We start from the raw sequence: 13,354 nt of genomic DNA, 5'->3' as shown, positions 1-13,354 counted from the left end.
GTGAAGGCGGGAGGGTTAAAAGCGTATCTGCCTTACATGGAAGGACCGGCCAGCTGACTCTCCAGAAACCAAAATAAGTGACAATCGCTTATCTGACGGGGTCTGATATCAAAAGGAACAGCATGAATCCACACAGTCTGCGGGTTTCAATGGAACAGCTGGCAGGATTGTGTTGGGCTACCTGTGAAGCTGTGGTGTTGGCTGCTGGTCTCTGGGGAGCAGAACAGGATGCAGGGGACCACTCCTGAAGCCAGCCTCACCAGGGAACGGACTCTGCCATCAGACACAACTGTAGGGGACGCATTCTAGGGACTGAATCCAAATCCAAACAAAGTTCCCAGCCTGCCCTTCCCACGGAGACAAAAACCACATCGTAAGGAGGAAGAAAGCATTCATCTCAAAGCTGTTAACACAGGCACTGCCATGGAAGTGGAGGATGAAAGCAAAAAGAGCACATGAGCAGAAAATCCCAGGGATTACCCACAGTCACTGAGACTCCTTGTAAAGTGCTCCGATAGGCCAACCGACCGAAATTTAATTTGATTTAATTTATCTCCACTCCTGCCACAAAACAGTCACATCGATTTTTAAATCCTATTATATTAATGGTTTCTATAAATATGTTGATACGTAAGATATGCATTTTGTACAAACATGTTATGCACATAAACAGATTAGGTGTTAATATGTTAGCATATAATAAGCGTAGAACAATTGTTACCAATTGAAAAGTCCCCGCATCCCTTCCCATCTTTAACGACATGGTCCATGTCTGACAGCACACAGACCGAGTTCCCCAAATGGACAGTCAGACCTTGGTTGTGTTCGACCACGTGATGAGGGTCCATGAGCTCAGTTGGTTCCCAGGTCATTGCCAGGCACAAAATTCTGAGATGTCAGGGTTTCTTCACTAGGTAGCTGACACACGTAAGACTGCATCCACTCCTAAAAGAAAGGCTCGGGCCCTGGCTTTCCTCCCAGGAGTTTGTGGGCTGAGTTGGACTCGGGAGAGGGGTGTGCCACCCAGAGGGTGTGCCATAGCCAGCTCCGGAAGAATGAGGACTTTCCTGTGTGATTCAAGGTCTTTCCTCCTGTATAGAAACCTCAAACTCTATTCTCTTCCCCCACTCTGTCTCCTACCAATTCTAAAGACCACTCTTAAGAACACATGAGCTCACGGAGAGCATACCTGCAGAAAACGGGCCTTTTTAGGAAGCCACTATTAAAACACACCCAGAATGTTCCTGGGATTCTCCTCCACTCTGCACAATCCAGAATCCAGATTTTGGTCACTGTCATTTCATAATAACTCAAACATATGAGAGAAAGAAAGAAAAGGATCGATTTTCCTAAGCCTTCTGCCTCCTCTTTTCACTTAATGAATTACCGTCTCACCAGATGGGCTTTTTCTTACTTGTTTTTTAGTACTAGGATATAATAAAAATAGAATAACTTGGGGAGGCTTCTTTTACTATCGGCCTGGCTATTTGTCACGGCTTTGGACGTTGTTCCCTGACAAACAGCTCAAGTCTTGGACTTTGAGCCCTTTTATATTAGGTACAGGCGGTCTGAAAACAATGACCTCATCCGGAAAGGCTCAGGAAAGAGGCATTTTTTTCCTTTAGTCAGTAATGCCCTGATGCCAGCTTGGATTACCGGCCCCCCACAGTGCAACTTTTCTCCCAGTTATTTTTGAACACCGGGGCTTTTGCAAATTGGAAACATTATCAAGACAGTTTAAACGGGAAGAGACACTTAGCACAAATCTCCCCAGCATCAGCTACATGTATTGGCTAAGAGGTAGAAGGAAACTGGCATAATTGTTTTAAGTGTGAGGGTGGGGCATTTAATTCCTGCAATAAAGACATAAACCCAGCACCCATTCTGAGATATTAATGTAATACGAAGCCCATAACCTACCCATTGAAAGCAAAGACTATATGATCACACGGTTTAAATATAAAGTTTGATTAATCGAACATTCCCGGCTTACTCTCTTCCCATCTAGATGGCTCTTTTAGTTTTGCTTTGAAATGGCTCTGGGGACAGCCAGACGCATGGGTCACCCATCCTCCCTCTCTCTAGTCCAGGCCACTGCCTGGAAGTTTCTGCTCCTGATAACGTCCTCCTGACTTGGCTGAAGCACCAGGCGCCAGACAAAGGACCACAACTGGAGTGCTCATTGATAAAATGCTTGGCATCTACAGAGCTGTCATATGCTCACTGCGGCCAAAGGGCGTTGCATCTATTGAAATCTTCTGATTACACCTAATGCCCAGCAATCTCATGACAGTGATTCCGTTTTAGCCCTAATGTTTTTTTTTGTTAGTGTCTCAGGATTCTTACCATAAGGATGGAACAGAAGTCTTTTATAGCTGTATTTTTTATTTCTATGAGCCTTCATTTTGAATGTCATGGATGCTAGTTTTTCCTACTCCCTTGAAATCTCAGATTATGATTCATACTTGATTTTAAATGAAAGGTGGAAGAAGAAACCACGTGTAGTGCTGTAGCTATTTTCTGGACCTAATACAGAATTCTAGTTTAAAAGCAACTTGCATCAGTTCCCTGCCTTTTATAAGGCAAGTCGGCCCAGAGGAAATATGGGGGTAGGCAATCCAGTATTGAAGCTGACTTTTTGAATAGTTAGCCAATACAGCAGTTCTCTCCTAGTCATGATTCTCCAAATTTGACTTCTGTTAGTTGGGCCAGAGATAATAAGATGGGCAATTTACTAGACTCCAGAAACCAACTGCTTAAAAACAACTATTGCCTCCTCAAATGGCAAGGGTACTTCAACAGTGTCATTTGAAAATCAGAGATACTATTCTGTGTTCTTCACCTTAGGTAACTCAGTCATCTTAGGAACCTGAAGAAGTATTTCCCAAACCACGTACCTCAGAACTCTTCCCAGGGAAGCAACTGTCAGTCAGCAAAATTAATAACTAACAAATGCTTTAAATTGCATATTCGCCTACACTTGAGAAATGCTTGATGCAATGTTACTGCATTGTTAAACAGGTTTCTTAACCATGGACTTGTCAGAGACATCATTATGCATGACTCTGTAACTCTTTAAGAGAAGAATAAAGGAAGAAGCATTTTCCAAATTCGACCAGCAAACTCCCAACCCCAGCACAAATACGAACTTACCACAAAGCAGTTTGGAAAATGCTGTTCTAAGGAAGAAGGGATTTTAGAGATAATGTACTTCTTAGTGTCAGAGATGAGAAAGCTTAGAGTCAGAGAAATTTAGGAATATCCCATTTAGGGTCTAGATTCTTCTTCCTTATTGAATATGACCTTTTAAAAAATTTAATTTTTATCTTTTCTAAAGGAGTCATTTTTCTTACGGAATTTGATTCAAGTTTCTGTCTCTTCTGCTTCAATGCCTCACAGAATGTATATGGAGGACAATTCTGCCTGGCAACAGTTAGTTCTGCTATTCGGATGGTCACCATAGGCCACCGTGCCTGGCTGTATTTGCAAGTAGTGTCTGGTCCATGTGATGTTCCATACCCCGGGAACACAGATGCCACATGTTTTTAGGCACACAGCGCATCGTACAAGCGATTGCGTTAAAGGACCTGGCCTAGGTCTGCTTTGCAATTACAGAATAGGAGACAAAGCCTACCATGACGTCATTTACGACAAGGCTGAGAGTGAAAAATAGCAGGTATCAGTAACAAAACATGCACAGGGCCCTCGCCCCATCCTTTAAACTAATCAGAAGAGACAGAAACTTCAAGCAAATTGAATTTTGTAAGAAAAAGGATGCCATTGGGAAAAATGAAAACTAAATTTCTTAAAAGGTCATATCCAGTATGATAGAAGGATCTAGACCCTAACTAGACAGGCACAGGAAAAACATTACATACTGATGGGCCATTTCCCTTGAACTTGTGTTCCAACGACAGTCACTCAGTTATAAGCCCAGATAATTGGCCCCGCCCCAAGCTCAGCTATGTGACTCCACGGGAGAGATCAATTTCAAGAACTAAAAGAACTTGTAACTCACCACACACTTAAACAGAAAGCACTCTTGATGGTGGCTTAATCTAGAAATGGCCTTTGACAGCAGACAGCTAATCTGTGTGCGATGAGATCGAGTTTTTGCTTGTGATTCCCAAATAGATCCCATGCAATTATTTTGTAACTGGAAATGAAATGTTCTGGACTTTACTAAGATAATATCAACGCCTACTGCATATGGTCCCTCTAATATCTCAGCTTCATAAGTTACCTATAGAACATTCTCATTGTTATTCATAATTCACATGTGCTGAGAGCACTCTCTGTGGGCATTGAACTAAGACTCCCTCGCTGATTTTTTACAACCCTCTGAAGCAGGTGCCATTATCATCTCCATCTTAAAGATGAGGCAACTGAAACAGACAGAAGTTACAGAAATTGCCCAAGGTCACTCCGCTAACGAGAGAGGCAGCTGGGACGTGGGCACAAATAGACTGAATCAGAGACCGTGACCAGGATGTTAAAGCTCCCTCAAGAATATTAAAACAGCTCACAAAAATCATGAAGTTGGAGAACACGCCAAAGCTATCTCAATGCCTTTGGGTTTTACCGGTAAACATGAGTTTAGCAGGACAAAAAGTTAGAATATACCCAAAGTCTGCTGCTAACGCTCGCTACAAAAACTCTAAATACTGAAGACTGTATGGGGCGGGGGGTTAAATCATAATGATTTACTGTAGTCTGAATTTTTATAATTTTGACAGTAATTATCGCGTGACCTATGACAACAGCAATTGCAAAATAATCCACACTTAGCTTCACCCCTAGGGAATGAATGAGAATACTTATTGATTGTGCTATACACAGAAGACTACATTTTATATGGAATTATTTATTGTTGGAGGGTAGGAAAACAAAATAAACTTCTAGAAGACACATACCTGCCTGGTAAATGTTACTACATCATTCCATCTCACCTGGATCTTTCACTCAGTGGGTACCACTACCAAGCTGATCTACCACCATCGTTTTGGAAGCTGCATTCAAAGTTAGGGGGACGAGAAAATGCGCCACATTTCCATGAAACTGAGACTGCTACTTCAAATCGCTAACTCACATTCAACTCTCCAGTTTAATTTGGGGACTTTTAAATTTAATTTAACATTCTGCATTACCCTGCCTACTTAACAATTTATGGACAGTAAAACATTCATACATAGTCTCTAATGAAAGCAACCATTTATTTGTGGCCTCATGCAAACTATTTATTCCAAAGACTTTCCCATTGACTTTTGAAAATCTTAATGGCTTGTCTCTGCCTGCTTCCAACATTCATCTTTTCCAAGAAGAGCATTACTTACTTCAACAAAGGGTGTTGGGCTAGTCTGTAACTGTGTACATCACAACTTTATAAACCCAGTCAAAACTCAGAAACAACACAAAATCTTTGTACTCTCTTCCAAACTCAAGAAGATAAATCTCGTTTATGGTGCTTTTAATGATAGAGGGGAAAAAAAATGCAACATGCATTTTAAATCTTTCAAAATAAGTCAACACTTGCTAAATCTTTCTAGGGTCCCTAATAAGTAACCTCTGGGGTCAGGGCAAAATTGCCTTAAGCGGTCATGTGCCTCTCCCAGTGACCTTCGGGGACTCCACGCTCTATGCCTTGAGTGGCCGGCACAGACCAGACAGTCTGGAAGCTAGAAGGAGCCTTCATACCATCTTTGTTGTTTTCAAGTTCATTTGGACAATGACGAGACTTCTCGGGGACTCCTCATTCTCCTTCTCGGGGACTTCAGCACCTTCTGGGGGAGAAGGGTTGACTCTGGGCTCCACCCAACTTCCCACCAGAGAAATTTCAGCTCATCTGTCTTATTTTTCTGGGCTTCCAGATGAGCCTTTATTTGAAGGAAGTGTTCCACAGCTAAAAACAGACACACACTTCAAAAAATTCCCATTCTGTCCAATCTTTTCATTTTAGAAAGGAGGAAAACAAAGGCCAGGTGAAGTCAGTGACTGGTCACAGGTCTGGAATGAGTGAGCGGCCAAGACAGGGTTCCAACGAGTCACAGGCTCTGAGCAATATGGTCATTGCCACGTACACAGTGCCTGAGAGGCGCGGCCCTTGCCCTCATCGGGGAAACGCCAGGTCCTTCCACTGCTGCTCTACCAGCACGGCACAGGCTGGGCCTGCGGCTGCAGGGCGTTGTTGTTGTTGTTCTTCTTCTTTTACACATTTAAAAAGTACTAGACAGAGAGTCCAGGGGCAGAAAAGCAGCAAGAGGGCTGCTAATTAGGACAAAAAGTGAAAAATTTCTGAAATTTAACATGAACCAACAGCAATAATAGTTGGTTGATAAAAATTGAATTTACACTCACAGGAAAAGATGTGGACACGCTACAAGGATCTGTGCACTTGCTGCAACCTCACTCTTACAAGCTCTGCTCTTAACGTTTTATTTAGCAAACCACAGCTGAGCACACGGTGGGGTCCAGCCACAGGGGCCACTCTACGTGCGCATCACGGGGTACCCGGCCTCTGCAGATACATGGATTGCACTCTGGATGAACACCACAGTCACTGGCTCTTGGAAGACGGACGCTATATTTTATAAAATGTGATGACACCACACTGGAAGGAACAAAAACTGATAAATTAGAGTGGACAGTTGCAGCTATCCTCAGGGTCTCTGATTTCCAAAGGTTCCTTTCAATAAATGCCTAAAATGATCCAGGGTGCCATGCACTAGTGGACTGATCTGAGCAAGTTATTTTACCTGTATGTGCCTCAGTTTTCTCACCTGTATGATGGGGATAAATTAATTACAGCACCTACCTTATGGGGGTGTTATGAGAATTTAAGTAAAGAGTTTCTGTTACATAGTAACCTCTATATAAATACTAGTTGGCATCATTGTTGTTCTTCGTCTTATCTAAAAACAAAAAACATTAAGTAATAGAGAGGCCAGGGCAGAAAAGTAGCAAGAGCCCTGCCAATGTAAGGTGAAATACAAAAATGAAATTATTCTGAAGTTTAATGTGAATCAATAGAAAATAATAATTGGTTGATAAAAGCAGGATTTACAAACAAATTGGTATCACAATCAGCTGTACTCGGGGACCTTCCTGGCCGCTCAAAGCTGGGCCTGGAGCAGCTGCATCGCCACCACCTGGGAACTTGTTAGAAATGCAGAATCTCAGCACCCAACCCACACTGCAGCCAAGGGAATCAGAATCTGCATTTCAACAAGGTCTCCAGGGAACTGATGTGCATATACCACACAGCCTTTCTCCAGCTTTTCTCTCACGGTATGGTTACATCTCCATACATTATCCTAAATCCTATAGCCCTTTTCATTGGTCCTCATGTTAGGTAGTTTGCAACTAACCTGAGTCTTAAAGCAGATCCTCCTTTTATGGGACAGAATCATGCTTGGGGGGGGGGGGGGTGCATCCAAAGCAATGAAACCACCTCTTGTAAGTAACGTCAATGATTTAAAAATGTCCCCCAAATGAGCTCATATTTAATTCAATAAAAATAGATAAAAAAATGTCATCATAATGATTATCATCCATGGCCAAGTTACTGAGCTCTTAAAACATGTAAGAATTAATGCAAGAGGCTTTCCCTGTGTTCTCACTGAATACTCACAACACACTTTCCAGAAGGTATTACTATCCCCATTTTATGGATGAGGGAACTGAGGCTCAAAGAGGCTACATCACTTTGTCAAGGCCAAGCTGAACAGGAAAAAGCCTTTTTGAAGTCCACTCTCTTTCTGTACATTGATGCCGATAACATCAAAATCTTATCTTCGTGAGTTGGGGAGCAGCAGTTATCTCCCCTTTTAGGTAAGGAACACGGAGACACAGAGACAGTGAATGAACGATGCAGAGTCAACAACCTGAGACTTAGGGCAGAATCAGGATTCTAGTTTTTCAAACTAAAGACTTCTGTTGCTAGAAATGCCGATGATTGTGTAATGGCACTGAAGAGACGAGGGAACTCACAGAAAAGAAAGGTTCCCATTCATGAAACTTTGTACAACCAAACCAAGGAACTTTAAATTTTAATATCCGAAGTCGAGATCTTATTGGGGCACCAGATTCTCTGGCAAACCAGAACTTCCAGATTTTTATTGCCTTCACTGTCGCTACCGATGCTTATCAGCATATGTCAGCTAACACCCTACACGATATTACTCTTGCACACTTGGGATTACAGTCTCTCTGATTTCCCTCCCTACATCTCTATCCACGTTTGATATCAATGAGTTCAGAACTCGCCTAGATTAGTCAAAATCTTTCCTTGACAGCACCCGTGTCATCCAAAGACACAGGTTGTAGAATCAAGCGACCAGGGCTACTTGCCCAGGCCCACTGAGTGTCTTCTTTCTCTGCCCCTGAGGATTGTGGGAGAGAATCAGATGTGTTGACTAAAGATTCTGTCTTCGTCTGCTCAGGCCGCCACAACAAAATATCACAGACTGGGAGGCTTAACAACAGAAACGTATTTTCTCACGGCTCTGGAGGCTGGAAATCCAAGATCCAGGTGTTGGCAGGTTTGGCTTCTGAGGCCTCTCTCCCTGGGTTGTAAACGTCCACCTTCTCACCGTGTCCACACACGGTCACCCCCGTGTGTGTGCATGTGTCTGGTGTCTCTCTCTCTCTCTCCCCCTGCACCCAAATGTCCTCTTCTCACAAGGATACCAATCATACTAGGTTAGGGCCTACTCACATGGCCCCATCTTAACTGAAGTACATCTTTAAAGCCCTGTGCCCAAATGCAGTCATATTCTGAGGTACAGGGGGTAGGACTTCGACATAGGAATTTGGGGAGGACACAAATCCGGTCAGAGCAGATGATGAATTGATCTTTTCATCCATTATAACCAAGTCCTAGGGCTATGCTGAGGCCTCCTCATCCAGTCTGAGCTCAATAAGACCAAGAATTCAGAATCGGACTCTCTCAGACCCATGACTCAGAGCACTCTGGAGGAGGAAGGAAGAGAATGGAGTTCCCGGTCAGACCTTTTCTTTTCTGGTCTATGGGATCAGAGAAAAACAACTCTCGGCCTCACTGTACATCAACACAGCCTAGCTTCTTCCCCGCCCCCACTTATCACAAGCTTATGTAAGGTCACTCGGAGGTGGATTTTTTTTTAACAAAAATTAAGTGGCACTTATAAAACAGTCTGAGTCAGAGATAAGAACAGTTACTAAAAAGTACAAACTGGAATGAAGAACTGGAATCTGGCAGCCCACAAGGCCGCTCGTGCCCTGGGGCAAACTCTCCTGAGCTGGGAGGTGATGAGTCCTGGGGAGCTGGCACTGGCTTCCCAGACAGCTGTCCTGTGCAGCAGGACAGCCCGGAGGGAAGAGCCAGCCCTGGCCAGCCGGCCCACTCAGTCCCGGGCGGCAGCACCAGAAAATGTCAGGGAGTAGGAGGCAGGAGAACCAGCACAACTCCAACATGTCAGGAGGTGCTGGTTCACAGGGTGTGTGCAAACGGCTCCTACCAACCAATGAGACATGTGTTCATGGGCCTCTAAATAGAACAGAACAAGACGAGAGTAAGAGTGACATTTACTATGAAAAAGAAAACCTACATGCATCGCTCAGTCTAACAAACCTCATTAACTTAAACTGCACGAATGTTCAGTTTTAGTAACACAGCTATTCTTTACATCGTCACTATGTGAGCTTGGTTCTCAAAACCTTTTCAATATAAAATTCCATAGTCTTCCTTGGGGTGTTAAAAGATCATTTTGCCATTTCATTTGCTATATAATAAGTGTTTTAAAGTAAAAATTATTTTGGCTCAATATATTATTAAATGTACGGACGATCATACTTTAGAGACCTCTTGTGCAAGCAGATCAACTGTAGAGGAAAAACACCAGCAAGGAAATAGACTCTCGAATAGAAATCTCCTTATTAAATCCCCCTATTAATTCATTAACACATGTGAAGAACACTAAAAATCATTAGACTTTTAAGGAAAACCAACAGCACAAAATGAGACCAAAATGAGAATACAAACACATGATTCTAGAGAAAATAGATAATTCAGTCAACAAAAAAGAACCTAAATCAAAATCAAATTTAATTCATACCCTCTAAGGTATTTGAGAACACATTGTATCCATGAAATAAAAGTGGGGAAACATTGAAGAAGCAATCAGAGAAAAAGAGAGTTTTAGGACATTAAAAATCATTATGAAAATAAAAAGAAATTTAATAAGTAGGCTAAGAAAAAAAGGTCAAGGAGATATCCAAGAAGACAGAACAAAATAAGAAAGAGACAGAGAATGTGAAAGAAGAATTAAGATATGGAATACATCCAGAGTCTCCTTAACAGGAGTCTCAGAAAGAGAACAGAGAAAGTAAAGGGGAGAAAACAGTAAAAGAAAATTCCCCAGACCGGAAGAAAGACACAGGTCTTCATATTGGAAGAGCAAACCAGCTGCTGAATAGGATGAAGAAAAAAGACAAACAGCAAGCCATATCCTGGTCAGGAATTTCCGACACCTGAAGATACAGAGGAGATCTCCAGAGCTACCAGAGACCAAATCAGGTTACCAAGAAACGAAAAGGACTCAAGATGCCATCAGGCTTGGCAGCCATTCTGGGTGTCAGAAGACACTGAAACAAAGTTTTCAGGAAAGCACAGCTTTGACTCTGGATATCTATACCAGATCAATCAAGCACGGGGCAAAATCAGATATTTTCACACCTGCCAGGATTCCATTGACCACCCAAACACCCACACTGAAAAGAGTTTCTTGAAGATTGATTCATACAGAAGGAGAAATTAATCATCAAACATAAAGCTATACATACCAAGAAAATATAGAATTAGTTTAAGAATAAAATAACAGGGGTGGGGGTGGGGTGGGGTGGAGAGAGGGAGTAGAATTCCCACAATGACAGTTATGCAACAGATCCTAAAACTAGTGAGTCCAAATTAAAGCATTGTCAGAGGGTTCCAAGAAAGCACCTTTGAGAAAGTAGATTTCATTCTTAAGAGGGTGGAAGAGCTTAGTGATGCTATTAATACATTCCTTTGCTTAGACCACCCCTCCAAAATAATTTGGAATTAAAAGTTTTATGTAAATTAAAAATATGTATAAGAAAATCATGGTCAAAATATGAACCAAACTAAAAAATAACATAATTTTGAGCAAAAAATTTTTTTTGGAAAAAGACACTTTGATGAAGATGTTTTGATAATACTTGAACATTCTCTTAGAGCAAGACAGATTTAGCGCCCAAAATCATAATCCCAGCTCTACAGGGCCAATCACAGCACTCACTTCTGCAGTTAAGAATATTTATGTAACTTTTATGGTATAAATGTTTCTATTGGTTTTCAAACCTAAAAATCAAATGATAATAAATAAGAAAGCATTAATGGTAGAAGATTTAAAATATTTTAAACCTTGACAATGCAAAAGTAAGGTATAGCTGAAAATAGTCAGAAGGCAGAAAGAGTGGGTGGAAGAGAAGGGAGATAGAGGGGTGATAATTTCCTCATTTTTACATCATAGGGAGTCAGGGGGTATTATCCAAAAGTCAGACAAAAAACTAGCAATATATCATTTAGAGTTATAAACTTAAAATCTAAACCTATAAAGCTTTTAGAATACAACATTGAATACCTTTGTTCCCTGGGGTTAGGCAAATATTTCTTAGATAGGATACAAAAAACCACAAACCATAAAAATTGATAAATTAAACCTCATCAGTTAAAAACTTCTGTTCTTCGAAAGATACTATTAAGAAAACAAATGGTCAAACCTCGGGCTGGGAGAAAAACATTTGCAAAACATAAAGTAGACAAACTTATATTCAGACTATAGATACATATTTAAAAGTTCTACAAGTCATTAAGAGAAACAATACAATTTAAAAATGGGGGAGGGGAAAGATTTCAACAAGAACTTAAGGAAAGGTAGGCAAAGGATCACTACGTACATGAAAAAGTTCTTAAATAATTAGCCATCAGGAAAATGCAAATTAAAATCACAATAAGATGCTGCTTTACCAAATGAAAATACTTAAATGTTGGTAAGGGTGTGAAATAACCATTGCTAGTGAGAATATAACATGGTACAACAATTTGGGGAAAAGGTTTGGCATTTTCTGATAAAGTTAAGCATATACCTACCCTGTCACCTAGCAATTTCATATCTAGACGTTTATCCAAGAGAAACATAAATCCACAAAAAGACTTTCCCATGAATGTTCATAGCAGCTTTATTCATGCTAGCAAAAAATTGAAAACAGGTCAAATGTCCATCAATAGTATGGATAAAAAAAATTGTGCAACAGCTATACAATGGAATACTACTCAGCAATAAAAAGGGATAAACTGCTCCTGTACACAACAACATGGGAACCACAGTCTTTATGCTTAACAAAAGAGTGCATAAAGTATGAATCTATTATCTATGAAGCTCAAAAACAGGTAAATTTAATTAGAACTATGGTTCTGGGGGGGGGGAGGGGAAGAGAGTTCACTGACAAAGGATACGGGGAATATCTGAGGGTGTGGAACTGTTCACTATTGTGATAGAAACATAGGTTACATGGACGAATCCATTTGTAAAAATTATATAACTAAGATTTATACATTTCAATGTATGGCAATTATACCCTAAAATAAAATAAAAATAACAGAGGGAGTGGAAGTTTAGATGAAACTAAGTTTAGATGGCAGAGTGCTGATAATTGTTCAAACTGAGTGATGGATAGGTGAGGTTCATCATACTACTTTGTTAATCTTTTATTATACAAATCTTCAAACACATGCAGAGTAAAACATGGACATTGAATTTTAACTTCGTATTATGGCAACATGATCAGATGTTTAGAAGTTTAGTATTTTGCGCTTAAAACTTCAACTGGCTGATTTTTATTATTTTATTATTATTTTTGAAGGGTAAGCTAAAAAAATAAGATTTCAGTCTTCTATTTTCAAGCTTTTCTCTCTAAATACCACACTGCAAGGAAGGGAAGTTTTTATTGCTAATAATCAAAAGAACAAATTGCAGAGAGTCATTATCATGTTATCTTTCTGAAATATTGGCTTTTGAAATAACATAGATGTTCCAATGAGTTACAGAAGAATTTTAGTTAGATGAATGAAACTTTTGAATTTGGGGAAGCTCAACCTGAGAATAAGAGTTTGCAAAATCAAAAAAATTTTAATGATAAAAATGATTGGCTTGCATTTTAACATCAATAATTTTTATATTTTTTGTCTTTAACCAATGGTCTGTCATGGCTATACCCTGAACAATATATGAGTAACAACAAAAACACTTTCAAGTGGCATAATCCTCGATATCACTAGATATGCTCATGTAAATAAGTT

The 13,354-nt window shown here is 40.5% G+C and overlaps 1 protein-coding gene across 17 annotated transcripts in view; it reads right to left on the bottom strand.

Annotated features, from left to right (window-relative positions):
* The window catches only part of ABLIM1 (actin binding LIM protein 1), a 290,923-nt gene that overhangs the window by 195,484 nt on the left and 82,085 nt on the right, over positions 1 to 13,354 (bottom strand). For 9 of the 17 annotated variants that reach the window (XR_012498403.2, XM_088791848.1, XM_074339002.2 and 6 more), the window contains exon 1: positions 722 to 887. The exons of 3 other annotated variants lie outside the window; for them this stretch is intronic. Coding sequence is in view for 10 of the 14 variants with exons in the window: in XM_088791848.1 (XP_088647974.1) it covers positions 722 to 872 (151 nt within the window). In the remaining 4 variants the exon portion in view is untranslated. Of the gene's footprint in view, positions 1 to 721; positions 983 to 13,354 lie in introns of those variants that run through there. 5 more of the 17 variants (XR_012498401.2, XR_012498399.2, XR_012498397.2 and 2 more) reach the window with 4 other exon arrangements.

The sequence above is a fragment of the Rhinolophus sinicus genome, chromosome 15, assembly GCF_057876585.1.
Source record: "Rhinolophus sinicus isolate RSI-liver-muscle chromosome 15, RSI-T2T, whole genome shotgun sequence".
NCBI classification, from domain to species: Eukaryota; Metazoa; Chordata; class Mammalia; order Chiroptera; family Rhinolophidae; genus Rhinolophus; species Rhinolophus sinicus.
The sequence above is the reverse complement of the archived record's forward strand: the minus strand, read 5'-3'. Positions and strand labels throughout refer to the sequence as shown.